Below are 18,522 nucleotides of genomic sequence, written 5' to 3'. Positions count from 1 at the left end.
CACCCTTAATCCTCCCAACTGTTTCCCCAAAATGGTTTCCATCTAAAAGAAGGCGAACTCACTTACTGTGCTGTATTTCAGGTCCAGTTTTCGAGGGCACTGAGAAGGCAAAAAATGGAGAGCATTAAATTAGATTAATACAATATCAAGTGGGCTTTTTCTCTTCTTTTCTTGGATGTCCCTGGAGGTTAATATTGCTACTGATATGATATATATTAAATATAGTGGTACTAGTGGTACGGATTGTTTCTCTAAAAAGTGCATTTCCCTGCAGATGTTAAAAGATATTTTCCAAAATGCTCTCCATGGTCAGGGAGACACTATGACATTGCGTCGCGTGACATCCAGGGTATTAGTAAGATGTTCTCCTTAATTAGCATCACACAAAGCAGAAAGTGGTCCCATTCGCTCATTCAGCTCCTCTACGGCAGTCCGACATAAACACCATGAAGAAGACATTTATGCTTCGTTAGTGATTCCGAAATTTCTCATCGTGATGGTTCTCCTGCAAAGGCACTGTGAGCAGAAAAAGCACTAAAACCAGCTGTAAAGAAGTGTTAGAGGGAGTCGGGTTAGAAAAGGAAAAGAGACGGGCAGAGACGGCGGCGGCGGCAAGAGGTGACGCCCGCGCGGGACAGAGGTCGAAGGTCGGAGAGAGAGAGAGAGGGAGGCGTCGAGCGAGACGACGTCACTGAACACGGTACCTTTCAGGAGCCGGGGACAAGGTGCCGGCTTGCTGTCACCAGTCGATGTGCCTCGGAGGAGCCGAGGCCCGCGGGAACCTGTTCATAGAGTCATAGGTGGGGACGCTACGGGCAGGAACACACACACACACAAAAGGGGACACACTTTAGGATCACAGGGCAGCTTACCACCGGGCCGTAGAGCAGAACAGCTGCATCAGCATCCCATTGAGGTCACTTAAAGGGGCAGAAAGTCTCAAAGCAGCCCTGATTGTGTCACTTCCAGGTTAACATGGTTTAAAAGATTAAAGTGTCAGCTATTGTTTTTTTAATAAAGGTCAATGGAGGTTGTAAGTTACTCGTTGCCCCTTTAAAAAGACTGCTGGATTTTTGATGATTGATTTTGTTATTTGCATATATTTTTGAAAGGGTATAGAAGTTTTTTAAGTCGATATTAAGTTTTTATATCTTTGCTTTTAATAGTCAATTTTCCCTTCAAAAAAGCGGATCGCTCCTTTTGGAAGGATAGTCCTCTCATGTAAAAGATACGTTCAAATGGTCGAAAAGAGGACGACTGTGAAAGCACAGGTGTCTGCTTCAGCTGTTCCGCTCTCTTCTCACAGCTTCTCTGTTACATCGGGTCGCCTGCCCCCGAACGCGCCCTCGCCCCCCAAAACGCAACTTCAAAAACACAAAGCATGCGGTTTTAGACGTCTCGTTAAGGTGGAGAAGAAAAAAAGGCCGAAGCTCTGCATGCTTGCCTCTCTCTGAACAAAAGGATCAGGTGCACAGCGGTCGGACTCTGGCTGACTCTAAACAGACAAGCAGTAGGTCGGTGAAACAGATCCACGGCACAACATCCGGCACAACGCCGCGAGGAGGCGCCTCAAACAAACAGACAGACAGACATGCGTGCAGGCGTGCTTTTGTGTGTTTATGTGTGAGCCCCCCGTTCCCCAGACATGCCTCCACCTCTCCACGACATGCAGTAAGGGCATTGCTATACGAAGGGTTACCTCGTCATCATAGGATTTGGGATACCTCGCGGGCTCTCGCTATGATAACCATTATTACCAATTTCCATACTGAAAACAAAATATTGGATACAGACAAAGGGGATGAAAAATGTAATGTGGGAGACATGCTGATTGGTTTTCTAGTAAAAACGCTTTCTTTTTTTGATTAGTCAAACTTCAAAAGAATGTTAAGATATTTATATATATATATATTTATCTACACTATGAATACAGGGACTCGTGAGATAATGATTGCAACAGCCCTTCATAAAAGGTAAGGGGCACTTTTCAAAGGTAGCACACGACAAGAAGCCACACCATCCACCCGAAAGAGCAAGTCCAAGCTTAAAAACGTAAAACCAGCACCAATAGTTCAGTAAACGAGTCTATGTACAGCATCCGGAGGAGAGGACAGAGTGACAGAAGTTAAAAAAGGAGAGAGGAGGTGGATCGAATGTCTTACGTTTTCATGGGAATTGTCTCAATGCTATAAAGATACACAAAAGGAAAAAAAAACAACATAAAGAGGTCAATGGGAATGTTCATTGATAGAAATGCACCATGAAGCTGTCACCCAGACATAGATCACATGACCAGAGACTTTACGTTGTGGCCAAAAGGTCCAGTCATATGTAAGAAATATGTAGGTCCACAAACGCGTCAATGTTTCTTTGTAAAGTGCCAAGTGCTTGACAGAGAAGAATGTAACAAAAAAAACAAGATGTGGAAGATGGAAATAGTAGAAATGGTTATCACAAAGTGAAGTGCCAAGTCCCAGAAACAGAGGAACTACGAAGAAGAGAAGAACATCAAAACGAGCCACTCTATAAGAAAGCTTACGTTGGCATTTCATTTCTATTTAATTTAACAGTACGATGGGTGTTATTTAACTTAAAATAACCGCAATGTCATCAGATGCTGTTCAAATGAAGTAGATGTTAGGAAGTAACAGAAATCTACAGACTTATTATGCGTGTGAGACGTTAAACACAGCAGGTGTAATGTATGTAAAGACTACAAACTGCAGCCAAATGTTATTTTACAAAGAATAAACTGGTAGGTAAATGTGTGTGTGTGTGTGTGTACTCACTCGTCGTAAACATCCTCTGTGTCCATCCTGCGGTAGAACTTGGCCAGTTTCACAGCTAGAATGATGCCGGGCAGCAGGAAGAGGGTGCTGCAGCCCAGACCCATCCAGAAGGCGTTCTGGGGGGGGGGGGGGGGGGGACGCAGCCAGTTAGAGTCTCATTGAAAACCAAATCTAAATATGTAAACAAATTCTCCATTTCCTGGTTATTCATTCTTTCTTTTGTGATTTTAAATTACTAATATTAATCTCTTTTGTACACCCCCCCATATTGTGTGTTTCTTATCCGCCTCGTCAGCGTAAGAAGATTCTGGAAAATCAGATCTCCTGAGAACCCGTCTCTGAAGACCAGCCGTACGCAGACGACAGGTACGTGCCCCCGATGAACCACGTGGGACCACCAAAACCTCCCAGGTGTCATTACCATGGAGTCCACCAGGAAACTGCAAGCGATGATCTCGGCCGTGTCCAGCAGGTTGCTGAGGGGCTTGCATGGTGCAACCTCCAGAGACAACTGGAGAGAAGGGGAGAGGGAGAGAAAATTAAGTTCAGTCTGTTGCTTAGCAACAATGAAGCATGTAGACTGTAGACTCGTAAAAAAAGAAACATCTGATTAAAAAAAAAAACGACGTTCCGAGCTTCAGCTTCAGGCTTTGTTTTATTTTTATTTTATTTTTGTTTAGAATTCCTGAAGTCAACTACAGCACAAAGCAAATTCAGACTTACTGATGTTTTGACCCACTCCATGTATTGATGGAAGTATCCCACAATGGTCGCTGTGTATTTTCGCGTTTCCTGTGAACGATTGAAGCCGTTTTTACAGACCATTCCGCCGGTAACATTCAATTCATAACATTCCTAACATTTAATGTGTCCCCCTTAACTTCCCGCTGCTCTGTGTGTGAATGCTATTGGCTGACAGGAAGTAGACAGGGACCCAAGCTGTTGCCTAGCAATGCAATTCTGAGCTTGTGAACCACAACGCGAAAACACTCACCAGATTGATTAAACTCGTTGCATTGTGGGAGACGAGGTCCTGGGCCGCTTTGATAGCATCGAGAAGGGCCAACACTTTGTTCTGGGGAGAAGAGAACGAGAAGAATTGTGTTTCTGCTCACGTGGCATTGCGCTGCGCGTCGGACGGAGGCCCGGTCCACTCACCGGCAGGTCTGACGCCGTTCTCTCCAGGAACCTGATGCTCTGGTTCAGCGCGCTCTTTAGGAGGGAAATTCACATGTCAGCAACAAAAGGTCAGCGGGTGCAGTCAGGGGTCGTTACACACCAGAGAAACACAAAGGGAGACCAGGCAGGGAAGCAGCAGGATTCTGCTTTTTAGGGCGGGCATGCTGAAGAGGTTTGCTCCAAAACGAAATATCCACAAAGAACCCCTGCCACCAATGATGGAATGGAAAAAAAAACTTTATTTCCTTTGTGGATATTTTTAAGATTTGGTTACAAAACTCTTCGTGTTTAACAGTATGTGACTTTTATATAAATGTACAAGAACACACACACACAATATCCAACAGTACCACCCATAATGAGATATATTGTCAGATTAATATATGTCATCAGTGAGATGCTCTAACATAAGTAACGGGACAGTGAATACACAGAAGTGACACGTTTCAGCTTACCCTCGCTCTAACATATTTCTTCAAGTTGAACGTGGAAGAAGAAAAACATAAAAAGTGCATCACTGTCTCTATCACTCTTTGCTGTAAATGCGTGGTGTCATTCAAAAGAAGGACGCTTTGACAGGGAGAGAATAAATGAGGGTATTCAAGTGGTTCTTTGCTTGCATGACCCAAAGGGTCAAAGACACGTAGCTTTCGATATGACATGAAACAGCAGAAACGCGTTTTCCATGTCAAGGACGATCAAGTTCCTCTGCTCTGAATAGATCTGATGTCACGTTAGCTGCCTGCACCCGAGGAACGAACGAATGCAAAGCGCACGCACACGTGGCTGTTTTGGTGGCGCCTTACCATGGCCTGCTCCATGGAGACGATCTGCTGGCTGTGGATCTGCCGCAGAGTGCCGACGTGGCCTTTCAGGGCTCTCTGCAGGGCACCGCGGGGCTGAGGCGCGCACAAAAGGACAGCGGGAAAAAAAAGGCTTTGAGCTCACCAACGACAAGTCCAAGTCAACGCGAGGTAATGTGTCCCGTAATACGCTCTCACCATGAGGTCCGTCTGGGCCTCCAGCTCTGTGGCGAACAGGAGCAGGTCCATCGCAGTGACTCCTTTGTTGACCTGAAGGGGAGACGCGGATCACCTGTAACTTCTAGCTGCATATGTAACAGAGTTCGAATTATCTTTTCTGTTTGTGTTTTCAGATGTGTGCGGATTTTATTTATATATTTGTTCTATATATAGAGAGAGAGCAGGTTATCTGTGCCTGTGCACAAATGTGTTTCCCTTTTTGCTTTGTGTACTTTTCACGGGTTTTGAACATCATTTCACTTCCATGCACGCATTTGTTTTGTCCACTGGGCTTTGGTGTTTGTTTGCTTTTCATGAAGTGCATTTGTTGTTTGTTTGTTGCCTTGTTTCAGTGCGCACAATGGCGTTTTGTGTGGTGAAGGAGACACATGAGTGGCACCGAGAGAGCTGTTCCTCTCCTAGGAGTCTCCTGCACGCCTGAACACATCTGTTACACATAATCAGAAAGCAGTTCCTTTCATTTTTGTTCATTGCGGTGTAAAAAAAAAAGAGAAACCACATCGGTGCATCTTTTAAACAACACTTAATTAACCTTAATTAAAGAGGAGTTATTATCTCAATACAAAAAATATATAATCCATGTTGCTGATGATAATATTGTTATTGTTAGCAGCTGATCTTAATGAAAGAAGTTTCTTAGACACCTTTATAATTGCTTGAGTGCTTTCTTTGATGCAGTAATATAGCATTAACGCTGATCTCTAACAAATAAAATTTATGAATGTACATTTACTCTAGTACTGTACCTAAGTACAAATCGCTTGCACTTTATTTTACTTTATACTTTTACTGAACTGCAATCCAGAGGGAACTGGAAAAATGACAGAAAAGAAAATAAAGAGTAATAAAGAGTAGCTACTCTTGTTACTTTTAAGTGCATTTTTCTGTTCATACTTGCAGGGGATTTACTTGTAATAGTGTATTTTTGCTGTGTTTTACTGCTACTTACAGTGTATCAATGCACCACTAACTGGTCAATAGTCAAATATTTGACAGGCATTTGTAATTTAAAGATCAAATGACATTAAGTGTTATTTAGTGTGTTTATTTTGTTGTTTTTCCTTGTGGTTTATGCACATTAATCTGTGTTTGTGCCTGCTTGTTAACTTTGGTTTGATTTTTGGACATATTGATTTTGTCTTTTGCATGCTCATAAGTCCTCTCACACTGGTGCGTCTCCTCATTCCGATATCGTCGATGTTTCCCGAACAGATGAGATAAGGATACGAAGCAAAGCCCAATAGGTACGCATGGTAAATATAAACCAATAAAAGCAGGTCCCGGTCATGTTAAAGTGAGTCACCTCCTCCAGGTAGTCCGCGTAGTTGATTTCTGAGAGCCCGGCTTCAGAGAAGTCCAGAAGGTTCTGCCTGCCCTCGGCCTCCAGCAGGATTATTCCCCTCAGGTCGATCCTGACGCCGTCCAGCTGACTCACCACGTCCTTCGTGAACTGCGAACAGGAAATGGCACAGCAGGAGGTTAGATACTTGTGATAATTGCTTTTCTGCACACCATCCTTTCCTTTAGTCATTTCGTTCACTTACATTGCATCTTAATGGCTTTTATTTTTGTCTCTGTATTGCGTTGTTGTGGAAATTTGGAATGCTAAAGTCACATTTCTTTGAAAACGACGAAACTAAGAGAGAACAAACTCTTCCCACTGGGCAGACATGAAGCAACATTTCTACTAAATACTATAAAGAAATTTGTATTATTGTTTATTTATTGCTTACATTACTATTCAAAACTTCAACAAAGAAAAATAAATAAATTAATAATATAGTATAGCACTTAATTCCTGGATACAAAAATTAAACATATTTCCACACGGGAACGAGACGTAACTGTTAGACTACACGTTACATTTGACATATGGCTCTAAATGAAGACGAATAAACCAGTGGACAGAAAAGAGACGCCGCACCGAACGTCTCAGGACACACACGCAGGGAAAGAAGCCATCAGCCGCCACCGCTGACTTTGTTTTGGCAGCAGAAGCAACCATTAGCTGATTAATGCCACGCAGCCGCTGCCGCCGGGCATCGGGGATGTTCACAGAGCCTCTACGTCCAAATGGCTCACCACATTTATTCTAACCGTGGTTTATTTATTGTGTATTAACTGTCCCTAATAGTAGCTTTCTTTACACACGTTGTACATTTGGCTAAACTGTTTGTAGCCTCAAGCTTTTCCCTTAAACGATGCCACGAGGACCCAGTCTTTAATATTCATCCAGTGCGAAGGACTGAATGGATTCGAAGTCGCTCAGATTCAACATGAAGCGTCTTCTTGCGCTTACTGACCAATGTGTTGTTCAGGAACGTGGAGATGTTGAAGACTTTGTCCAGACGCATGGCTGTGTAGATGCCTTTGTTCTCCTTGCAAGTACTGAGAAAGACACAGAAAACGGAGTGAAAATATTTGCTGCCATCTACAAAAGGTTCCTGGATAGAGGACACTCTATTTAGCTAATTTTGCTAATTTGTCCGCTTCACAATATATAGACTCACACAGTGTACACAGCCTTAGCACCGCTTGCCTTTTAATGGGCAAAGACGCGTTGGAGCAAAGCTGCTCTATTTGGAAATGTAATGAATGCACGCGTGCCTTCATGCTCAGCCCTTGTGTCTGAGGATTTGCAGCTTCTCACTAAAAGGGAGATGACGAAAGCTGATGCAACGGCTGAGAAAACAGGCTGAGGCAAAAGCAGCTGGAAAATAATGCTAATCAGCTTCTCAAGGTCAACAGAAACCCTCTCTCTCTCTCTCTCATTTGCATCCCCATCAGTGGAAATAAAATATTCAGTCGCTCGATGCCTGACAAAAATGATTAAAATTCCACCGCCCGTCCCTGGATAAACGCTCGGTGAAATGTGGAGCAAACAAGACGCTAAATACATGAAGAAGAGTTTTCTTTGCCTGTACAAGCTCTCTGCTGTCAGCTCCAGGTGGGAGTCGTTGTACAATAAGCCCGGGATGAAGTTCTTCATGTTCGGTTCCACCAGGTAAGGGGTGTCCACAACCTGGAGGATGCGAGAAAGCAAAAGAGAGAGAGGGGGGTTGTGGGGGGGGAATGTGTAATGTGCCATTTTGACGGGAAGCAAGTGGGACCACGTGATGTCAAATGGCGCCAAATGAACTCGCCTTGAAGACGTCTTTGGTGTGGAAGGGTTCGCAGAAAAGTTTCTCCATGTTTCCTCCAGCCAGGAAGATGATGGTCACCACCCCCATCAGCACCCACGAGAAGATGACGGTGAAACCCACGCCGCTGTGGAGAAGGGGACGGTTACAACAACAGGAGGATGGAGGTGGAGATGAACTACAGGGAGCAGCAGCTGGTCTTTCTTTAGATCTGTAGCTCAAAAATAATTTACGAGGCCCCTAAAGTCCTTATCTGAGGGAAAAATATGAAGCAGCAGGTGTTTTCACAGCTGTTACTTGGAAAAGATCACCAAGAAGATCACAAAACCTCCTCGGGTTTGAGGACCTGTCACGTGGACAGCCGACTCACGCCATGAGCATGGTTCCTCCCGTGTTGGAGATGCAGCCCCGCGTGGTCGGCGAGGCGTGCTTGTCGTATCCCAGCGTGCCGCACAGCAGGCCCAGGTAGTTGAAGGCCAGGACGAGGACCACCATGCAGCAAAGAGCGATGCAGCCGATCCACCTGTGGGCAGCGGGCAGAGCTCTGGAGTCAGGCGCATTTAATGCACTCCCCCCCCCCCTTGCACTTTTTAAAATTTGATTTACCTGTAGAAGTCCATCTTGTCAATGTCAGGGTAGTGGTCCTCGATCTTGGCGTGGGCGTGGCTAATGAAGATGTTGAAGTCGGACACGGAACTCTGCACGGGGAACACCTTGGAGAAGCTGCTGACGTTGCTGCCAATGCCGTCCACCAGCCCCCTCACACCTGACGGACAGACGGACTCAGATTCACATTCCTAAAAGACTCTCGTCCGTTCCGAAAACGCACGAGGCGGAGCGACGAAAGCCACGTACTCTCCACGACGCTCCGGGTCTGGTCCACCGCCATCAGCGGCGTGTTGTTTAAAGAGTCATAGCCCTGCGAAGAAGAGGAAGAAGGCACGTGTTTGTTTGTTTTTTTCAACTGAAGCTGAAGTCGACGAGGCTCTAAAAGTAAAGTGCGGGGCCTCACCCTCTGGACGACGGCACTGAGGTCCGTTCTCAAGACGTCGTTCATCTTGTCCAGCTGGGCGTCCACCTTCGGCAGCTAAAGCGCGTCGACATACAACGAAACGTCGGCTTACACACACACACAAACACAGATACACACAGCAACTCGAGTAAGAAGGGAGTCCGGCGCTTGGTACCCTGGTGAAATTGGCGCCGATCTGCAACTGGGACAGCGAGCGGCGGATGTTGCGGCACAGCTGGGCGGAGGTGGCGTCGGACTCCTCGTCGTGGCAGCCCGGGTCGTTGAGGGTGCGGTTGATGCTGGTCCGGACCAGGCTCAGGTTGAAGTTGAGCCTCCCGGTTCCTTCCTGCAGGACCTCCAGACCCACGTTCACGTTGTCGAGGGCCTCCTTGGTCTCCCGCATGGCTGCAGGGAAAGAGGGCGCAGGTCGGGTGTTGAAAGCGAGATCAGCATGAACGCATGAATTGTTCCCGTCGTTTTTCATCGTGAGGTTGAACAGGTTTTGATACAGCAGGAATGTCTTACTCACTTCATTTCACTGGATAATACAACAGCTTTTCTCGTTGGCCAACCTATATTTTGTGTTAAAAATGTATTTTGAATGAGTTGTAATGCCCCCTTGAGCCTCAAAATGAAATGAATAAATGATTTTGTTCTCTTAGATGGAGTTCAGTCCTGGGAACAGGAAGTATATGTGTGTATATAATATATATACACACATATATATGCATTTATATTCAGAGCAGTAAAATGCTTTTGGGGACAAAATGCTTTATACCAAAAAATTGGCTTTTTCAAGAGCAGAACACTGCCTGACTCTTTGTAAAGACTAGGCCCGAGCTGCTGACTTTAATCTTCTCTATTCAGGAAGGGACGCTGTCACTAACTCTTTCCCGAGCCTTGAAGGCATCACGAGGAAACGGCCCAGCGTTGGCTGACAATCGCAGAGTAGCCTGAAGTGGCCTTTTGTTGTTGTTTGTTGGGGGGCAAATCCATGCGATCTAACAGACGTAGGAGATCAGGAGAGGAGAAATGAACTCATCTCAGCACCAGGAGGGAGGGAGCACAATAGTGCACAAACGCCAAGAACACGCACCGTGTTCACACTCATCTGGGCTCAGGCATATTCCATGTAGCGTTGCATCCACATACAGCTTAAAGAGGTGTATTCAAATTGTTGCCTAACTGACATGGAGGGGTCGGCTGTCATTTGTGGCACAAATCGGTCGACGTAATGTTTGGTCACAAAAATACACACAAACACACAGGTTTATGCTCACTTCACAGTGGGGGAACACATTGATGTTACGTTGGGGTTTGGCAACATCTGGTTGAGTTTAAAATTGCACTAGGCAAGATTATCTTTTATATCTGTTCATGTAGATCTGAGAAACTCTGATTATTGTTCCGTTTGCCCACATTAAAAAAAAGTGCCTTCTGCGGGTGTAGCATTAAAAAGAACTGTGAAAAATCGTCTTTCCTCAAAGACAACAGGGGAGGACCGGCTCCTTTTTGGGCGTTGCGTAGTGCATTTTTAATACATGAAGTCGTCTTCAGACGGGGGCCGCGAGGTCGGGGGAGGATCACGAGGGGGAAACGGGTCACGGGAGCATCACCGGTGTCAAAAGTTCACAGGGGTCTGGGGTCAAAGGATTGAGGGTCGTTGTCCGGTTTCTGAGTCTCTGTTACCTTTGATGGATCTCTCGATTTTCACTTCATTGAAAAAAAAAAGAAAAAAAGGCATAGAATATAAAAGGTTAAAAAATGTTCTACATGATGATTACATCTCACCGCTTTTATTACCTCGCTGACCTTATTGTAAGAAAACTATATTACAAAATGAATTTGCCATACACCTGTAAGATGGGGGCTGATTATGGGGTTCAGTTATTCTTTGGTACGATTATCTTTGTAAGAAGTAACCCAGTGTTCTATAAATAACCTACTGACTCGCATAGTATGTGTGTCGCAGAGTGAAGAGGAAATGAAAAAGAATAAAAGGCTCATAGGTTCATACCTCCTGCCATATTGAGCACATTGTCCAAGGCCGGGTGCACCTCCTTATCCAACTGATCGCGTATCCTTCCACCCAACAGCGGGCCGATATCTGTGGAGAACGCAGTGGCAGAAGAAAAAAACAGTCGCCTTCTTCATTGCGTCGGCGGCTTTTTGTTGATGGAAAACTTTTGGGAGAGAGCCGCCCGCAGCGTGTGCATCTCAAAAGTAGGACGAAGACACCAGGGCTGCAGCTGTCCAGACCCGGTAACGCCCCGCATGTGACGTGAAAACAAGTCTTCACATAATAAGCTCGGAGGAGGTGCACTTACTGTCCAGGTCGTAGATGACTTTGTCCTTGGCCGTGGCGTATTGGGAGATTAGGTAATCGATTTGCTGCAAACAGGACAAACAGAGAAGAGAGAAGCAGATGGAAGCTGATCAAAGTCAGTTTTAAGTTATTTCTCCGTGTGTTGGAAGAAATGATAACATGAAATGGGTCTTCGAAAACAAAAACTCCCACAAACTTTTCCCACATTAAAAAGATGACATAAGTGAGGCGTGCGAGTCTCTCTCTCTCTCTCACCATCGGCGTGTCGTTGGCGAAGGTGTGCAGGTCCCTCATGTTGCTGTTCACCAGCCTCCGGATGTTCTTCACCTGAGAGCTCAGGTTCTGGTTGGCGGCGTACGCGCACAGCACTCCGATCCTAGACGCACAGAAACACCGTGAGCCTTCACGCGACCCTTCCACGCGACCTCTACTTCTCCACGTGTGCCCCCGGGGGGCATTTGGTTCAGGGTGGGTGGGGGGGGGGCGATGACACGGCACCGACAGCAGGGGGCAGTGTGCACCAGCGCATTTCTTCCTGTGAGCCAGCGCACCTGTGGACTGCGCTGAATGCCTTTGACAGGCGGCTCTGGCGTCTTCTTCTAACCACAGTTGTGTTGAGATATTTGGGGCGTAACAGATGAAGTCATTCCGTCATAGCAGGAAACGCGGGTGTATCTACACCGCGCTCTGGTCGGTTTAATCTGAGGCCCCTTTGTTGTCAACACTCAAATTGAAGGCAAAAAGCACCTCGCCTCTCGCGCACTTCAATCAGGCCCGAGGAGCTTCATTGGCCTGAGCTACATCAAGGGGGAGCGACGGCGGCCTGTAGTATTAAAGCACCTTTCCATGACGCACGCCCCCCCCCGAGTCTGGTGAGTAACTTCTGGTCTCCATGGATTCGTGCGGCACCGTTGTGTAACGCGGAAAAAAATCTCATTTAAAAGAAACGCCGCTCCGGCGCTGTAAGCGGCTTTATGAAGGATGCAAGATGACTCGCAGGAAGGAGGAATAACAAAAGCAGGGACTACGGGGGGGGGGGTCAGATCAATGGAGATGAAACTCACTGTGTAATGAGGCAGAGGTCTCTGCATGCGGGCCCGCTTATGTGTCTGAAAGCATGAAGAAGGTGGTGTGTGTGTGTGTGTGTGTGTGTTCAGTTCTTCTTCCCACTGCTGCAGAAGTCTCCCTCTGTGAATATAATCCGGTTAATCTAACCTGCATTATGCTGCAGACAATGTGCCACATTGGGGATTGGACAGTGTCTTCATTCACTGAATGTGCAAAATATTATTACACCTGATGAGGTGGAACCAGATAATAGCAGGTGGACCTCATGCCTTCAAATTCTGGTACATTTTCACAAGCTTCTCTTACTTTATTTCAATGGTAGTTCGCCTATATCACCCGTACAAGCCTCTTAAAACCTAAGCCCTTCGTGGAGGGGGTTCTTCCACGAAGCCCAGCGTTTCATACAGATATTAATAATGTCGGGAAAGTGTTGCTAATCCTCGCTCGCTAAAGCGTTTTTCAGTACGGTTTGGGTTCAAACACGTGGTGATATCTGAGAGACTGAGGATGATGTACAGCGAGCGTGTCAGTGAAGTGAAAGGAACCCTGACGGGAGAGAAGAAGGGCCACTAAAGTCACGCTGAAGGCTTCTACATGACATACGTCACTCCTCCTGTGATTTTTAGAGCCGAGTAAAAAAAAATCCTAAAGTAGTGGAGGGAACCAATCAGAATCGAGTATTCAACCGGGCTGTCCAACGAGGACAATCGACTACTTCCGCCTCCCTTTCAATGTGGTGTTGCGATGAGTAGAATCAAAAACCTGGAACTCGGGTCATCTTTTCAACGGTAGAACTGTGGTAAACAGTCTTGGGCCGATAAATGGTTTCCACAAGAAAGAAACAGGCATTTAAAATAAAATAAATACGCCACAGCTGGAGAGAGTGAGCTCTCTTTCATCCGTCCGGAGGAATTGTGATGGCGTTTTGTGCCGTCGTCGTGTGAGAGGAGACTTCATCAGGAAACGAGGACAAACGGCTCGGGCCGGGACGCGGAGAACCAGGGGGAGATTCAAAATGGCCACTTCCACAACAAAAGCCTTTTGTCCCGCACTCGTCTCCGTTCTCTCTCTTTCACAAACACACACACACACACACAATAACACAATATAGCGTGCACTGGATTTTCTCTCTCCTGGTCGTCTGGGTCCTTATTCGTTCCTCTTTCTAACGTGTCGCTCCGTTTTGTCTCGTCTGTTTTCATCCTCGTCTCTTTCACGCCTCTAGATCTCACTCTCTCTTTGTTTTCCTCTCTTACTATTCCATCTCTAATGCTTGATTTTTACTTTTTCTCTTCCATCTCAGCTCCCTTTTTTTCTCTTCACCTCCCTCTCTCTTTTTCTTTGTCCCTCCCTCCCTCTGCAGCAAACAAAGCCTCTTTGAGAGAAGCTCTCCGATGAGCTGAGCAGGACTCACTGAACCGGTACTCGGCGCTGAGCCCTGTACGCCGGCCCGGACGTTTTGAGACGCGGTGGAAGGAGGACCCAAGATGAGCAAACAACCACCAGACAAGCGATTAAACAAGTGCTGCTATACGAGGCGATGGTACACAAACAACAAGAGAAGATTCAGGCTTAAAATGAATCAAACTGAACCTTTCCCCAAGTTACACAAACGGACCAGTTGAGGAGTTTCTTCCAGACAGATGCACCTAACCGAGCTTGTTTTTTGAAGCATCGCAGCAAGAGGCGGATTTAACCTCCCGGCAACGCCGTGAAAACGACAGTAACTCCAAGCCAACACAGCGGCACATTGAAGGGGAGCATCCGACCAGTGCAGGCAGCGCCCCCCGGTATCTAGGCCACTACTTGGGGGGGGGAGTAGTGAGTGTTACATGGTCTGGTGGCTCCACAGCTTTTACAAACCCGTTAAACAATGCTCCGCATTCAGCGGGGTGGTGGTGATGGTGGTGGCGAGGAACGGACAGTCCGGCTCCGCCCTGCTTCAACCCTGCTGCAGCTATTAATCCTCCATCGTCACGTCGCTCAGTTACAACATGAACAGGATGTAGTGGTTATTAAATTATAAACACGACTAATACTGCTAACGGTTCAACCTACGCCAAAGTATCCCGAGGCCTGATTGGAAAGCTTCTGTTCCACACAGCTTGAGATCAGCTGACCACAGCAGCTTCTCTACTGGTTATAATGGAAAGAGTCATCATAAGCCACTGGTACATGTGTGCAGTCTCTCGTCAGACTACAAAAGGATTCGACCAGACACTGAGAAGTTCTGACTCCGGATCCTTTCGCTCTTTCGACAAAACAATCCAGTTAAAAGCAGTTATTTTTTTTCTCTCGTTACGTTTAAAAATCTTTTTAAAAAAAGCTGCTGTGATTTGATGGGAGACCACACACACACAAACCATTAAATCCAGTTTAAAGAGCCCAGGGACGATATGTATACTAAACTGTGAGCCTGTAAGCCCCAGAAGGGTTACTGAAGTACAGCCGGGGCCAAACACAGATAATTATAATGCTGGACTGACTGAAAAGTACGAGCTAAGGATTTGGGGGAAGTTCCGTGTGAGGGTGATGTGTGACCGTGACTACGTCCACCTCTGATTCACAGTTCGGGGTTGATTCCGTGCGAGTGAACAGAACTACCGGTGGAGAAGCGCGAGCAGCTGACCGCACAGGCCGGTGAGTCACGTTCCAAGCGAAAGAAACCCGGTGGCTTGTTAAAAAACGCTGCTATATTCTACCCCAAAAAACTCCCCAGCTCCTCAAAGAAAATCCACTCATCTCCAAAGTATAAATTAACCGCCACAGCCATTTTAAATGGTTTTGCTTCTGTTTCTTCTCAGCATGTCAGTCAGTCGCTGTAGACGTAAACACTTAAAGGGCATTCCGCTGAATCCCGTCGATTTTTTGCTGAGTAATATTTGTGCTCATTTTTACTTGAGATGAGCGCCACGTGACTGAGTAGCGTGACATTTAGCCGGCGAGTGACATGCCCGCAGCCACCGCGGCTCCCTTCACGGCGGAGGGAGCTCGGTCCCACTATCAACGAATCCGCTAAAAATAGCCCGGCCATGTGACGACTCCCGGCGGAGGCCGTCAGTCAGCTGAGCGGGCGCCAGTGTGTTTGTGCGCCTGATTGTGCATCCGTGTTAGCAGTCACCACTAGATAGTTGGTTTAGTTCAGAGACGTGTGAAACGTCAGGTGTTGGAAGTTGTCTGTGTGTCCACCTGAAGCAGAATGCGACGGACCTGCCCCACGTGATGCTAGCGATGCTAACGATGCTAACTCAGGCTTATTGTGTAACGCGGTTTGCCTGTAGGCTGTGGCTGCTTCAGTGTATTAACAAGCGAAAAAAACCCGTTTCCACTCGTTAATTGGGTCACTTTATTAATAATTCAGTGCTAATATCTCCCGTCACATCAACAAGAGGGGGGCCGCTGTGAGCTGTTTTATGCCCAAGAAGGTGCTTAAGCTTTAGTCCCAAACATAGCGACTGACCTGGCTACTTAAGAGGTCACGTGAAAGGGGAAAGGTCACGGCAAAAGGTGAACTGAACCAGTCTTTTTGTCGTAATTCCCTCTCTGCCTTTGCTTTTCGAGGTCATGTATTTCCACGACTATTCACCTCCTGCAGCCTCTGTGAAAGGAAGCGGCTGCAATGCCAGGAGGATTGCAGGTAACCTTGCAAAAAGTGAACCGACAGTTGAGTGCCGTGACCTTCAAACCCAGCACGAGGTCCTCTGATTAAAACCACCAGGACTACAGAGTCACTGTAAAAAGGGATTTTCAGCCTGGTGTTCATATGAAGGCAGCAAAGTAGTCCACGGATGTATAAAACATGAGGTCACCGTTTATCACAATTGCTCCGTGTCGTCGGTGGAAGTTGGTTTGTGGCGTTTGGCATTTTCTGAGCTCTTGGCTGGCACGCCATCCTCGGAGGCCGAGATAAACACAATAAAAACAAAGCTTCAGGCCAGCGCCGGGGTTTGCGCGCCCGGCGTGCAACGTCACGTTGTGAGCCCTAACTCTACCCAAAAAGGGGGGCGGTGCTTGGACCAGTGGTTGTTTCGGCTGCAGAGAGGCCCGATCAGGGCTGTCCTCCACCTCCACGGGTGGCGGAATGTTACGATGCCACGCGGTCAACGAGTGTCTCCTTCCTGCCGGGCGTCTCCGGAAGTTGAATCTGTTGCAACTTGTGGGCGCTTCGCGGTTCCCAACGCAGCCGCAGCCCGGACGCTTCGACGCGCGTTCGCTCTCTCCGCCGCGCCGCATTGGTTCGATTCCGGCCTTTAGAGCCTCGACTGACTGGTTGGGATTTAAAGTGCCGGTTGCTGAAAGCTGAAGTTCACATACATCATCATTAATTAGAAAACCCTGCACAAACAGCTTGAATTACTAAGCCCACAACGTCGAGACCCTTTTGTGTTTAATAGTTTTGGACACCGGTCGACTGAAATAGACTTCTGCGGTGCATGCTGGGTGGAAGCACGCGCGGCAGGGGTCTTCCACTTGGCCGGAGCAGAGGGAAAGGGCTTCAATTTGTCATTTTGAATGAATCCTTGCCCGTGGATTCGGGGGCTGATTAGTGAGGACAGCCACAGCCACGGCTCCTCGTCTAATAATGAGGTCTTTGGGTCGCTGACAGGCCTGATGCAACTTCATGCATTTATGCACGAGTGCGAGATGTCATACGCGCATCACATGTTGATCGTCTAAACCAGCGTTGACACACAACGGATCATCCAGGAGAATCCGACGCTCATGCCAGTCGCCGTAAAACTCAAGGATTGATCGAAGCGGCCCGGCATTTATTCCATATCTGTGGTTATTTTAAAACAGGCGAGCGCCGAACGGCATGCTGGGTACAGCTCGCCCCCCAGACGAAGAGAGAGAGATCTACGGGGAGGGGGGAGGAGCCAGTGAAGCCGTTCCTTGGTCAATGAAAGGCTGAGAACAGAAGATCAGAATATGAACATTCACCGAATAAAAGACAAAGACGGAATTGGTTGATTTAAAGTTCTGTGATTTTGGTTTAATCAGGCAGAGGTTTTTAATTCAGTATTGCTGCATCATCGGGTCTAAATGTGGCTCTGGATGCAGAGGGGGATGTGATCTGTGAGGCCAACACGTTTATTGCTGTGCACAGAAACACATTTCTTTCTAAATCCGCCTCTCTGGTCTGATTAATGAAAGAAATCAGTCTGATGTAATTAGATCGGCGCGGTAATTTGAGGATTGGCGATTAAAGCCGGCCTGTTAATCAGTTTATTTATTTAGATCTCAAGATCCATTCGGCCGATTTTCACCAGCGGAATCAGAGGGTTTCTGATTCAATTATTAACGTTTCGGCAAACGCGCCGATTAAAATCTACTAAACAGGATGCATCCTGACAAAAGATGAACTTCTGCCTCCGGCACGAATTAACTCCGTCCTGAACTTCACATCTGCCGTGCGTTTCGGTAGAATTATATATTTTTTTTCCTCACGCAGTCTGACAACGAGACCGTCTGTTCTATCCGGAGCATCTGAGCCGGAATGTGTGTGTGTGCATTTTCAGCATGAGCGGCATCGGCGTGAATCAAATCCTTACAGCGCCGCTGCGACCCACTGAACATTACTCACTCGTGTTTACAGACCGCCGCTTTTCGGGCAGCTCCCTTGGGATTTGACCCTGCCACTTTCACAGTAAAGGGAGATGTGGGAGTTAGTTTTTTCCTCCCACCTCCTGCTCTGATTATGTCACGTAGCAATAAAGCCATTGCACTGGTTCTACCCAATCACTTTAAGTGGAAATATGAAGAATTGTTTTAATGTTATAATCTGCAATGATCCAACTCTAAGTGACACGCAAAAGTAAATAATATCCTGATGGATTATCAAGGTCTTCCAATTCCAATTTAGAATATATACCAGTGGTGGTAAGGCTGGAAACATGGAGTTAATTAAATATCACCATGTTTTTCAACCAAGTATCAATATTTCAACCCAGTTCAGGGTTGTACA

General features: G+C 46.7%; 1 protein-coding gene across 14 annotated transcripts in view; it reads right to left on the bottom strand.

Annotated features, from left to right (window-relative positions):
* The window catches only part of prom1a (prominin 1a), a 37,858-nt gene that overhangs the window by 2,383 nt on the left and 16,953 nt on the right, over positions 1–18,522 (bottom strand). For 2 of the 14 annotated variants that reach the window (XM_062560486.1, XM_037460950.2), the window contains 23 exons: positions 11,745–11,865; positions 11,491–11,554; positions 11,181–11,270; positions 9,339–9,568; positions 9,164–9,238; positions 9,007–9,070; positions 8,758–8,917; positions 8,522–8,674; positions 8,155–8,278; positions 7,930–8,033; positions 7,315–7,399; positions 6,315–6,461; positions 4,970–5,041; positions 4,775–4,867; positions 4,424–4,441; positions 3,948–4,001; positions 3,784–3,864; positions 3,513–3,581; positions 3,211–3,300; positions 2,790–2,905; positions 2,163–2,186; positions 705–809; positions 67–99 (listed from right to left, as the gene is read on the bottom strand). In XM_062560486.1, coding sequence (XP_062416470.1) covers positions 740–809; positions 2,163–2,186; positions 2,790–2,905; positions 3,211–3,300; positions 3,513–3,581; positions 3,784–3,864; positions 3,948–4,001; positions 4,424–4,441; positions 4,775–4,867; positions 4,970–5,041; positions 6,315–6,461; positions 7,315–7,399; positions 7,930–8,033; positions 8,155–8,278; positions 8,522–8,674; positions 8,758–8,917; positions 9,007–9,070; positions 9,164–9,238; positions 9,339–9,568; positions 11,181–11,270; positions 11,491–11,554; positions 11,745–11,865 — 2,104 coding nt within the window. In that variant the 3' untranslated portion in view covers positions 67–99; positions 705–739. Of the gene's footprint in view, positions 1–62; positions 1,496–1,699; positions 2,187–2,340; positions 2,489–2,789; positions 2,906–3,210; positions 3,301–3,512; positions 3,582–3,783; positions 3,865–3,947; positions 4,002–4,423; positions 4,442–4,774; positions 4,868–4,969; positions 5,042–6,314; positions 6,462–7,314; positions 7,400–7,929; positions 8,034–8,154; positions 8,279–8,521; positions 8,675–8,757; positions 8,918–9,006; positions 9,071–9,163; positions 9,239–9,338; positions 9,569–11,180; positions 11,271–11,490; positions 11,555–11,744; positions 11,866–18,522 lie in introns of those variants that run through there. The other 12 variants (XM_062560491.1, XM_037460957.2, XM_062560496.1 and 9 more) reach the window with 11 other exon arrangements.

This window comes from Pungitius pungitius, chromosome 2 (assembly GCF_949316345.1).
Source record: "Pungitius pungitius chromosome 2, fPunPun2.1, whole genome shotgun sequence".
NCBI lineage: Eukaryota > Metazoa > Chordata > Actinopteri > Perciformes > Gasterosteidae > Pungitius > Pungitius pungitius.
This window is presented reverse-complemented; position numbering and strand designations above follow the sequence as displayed.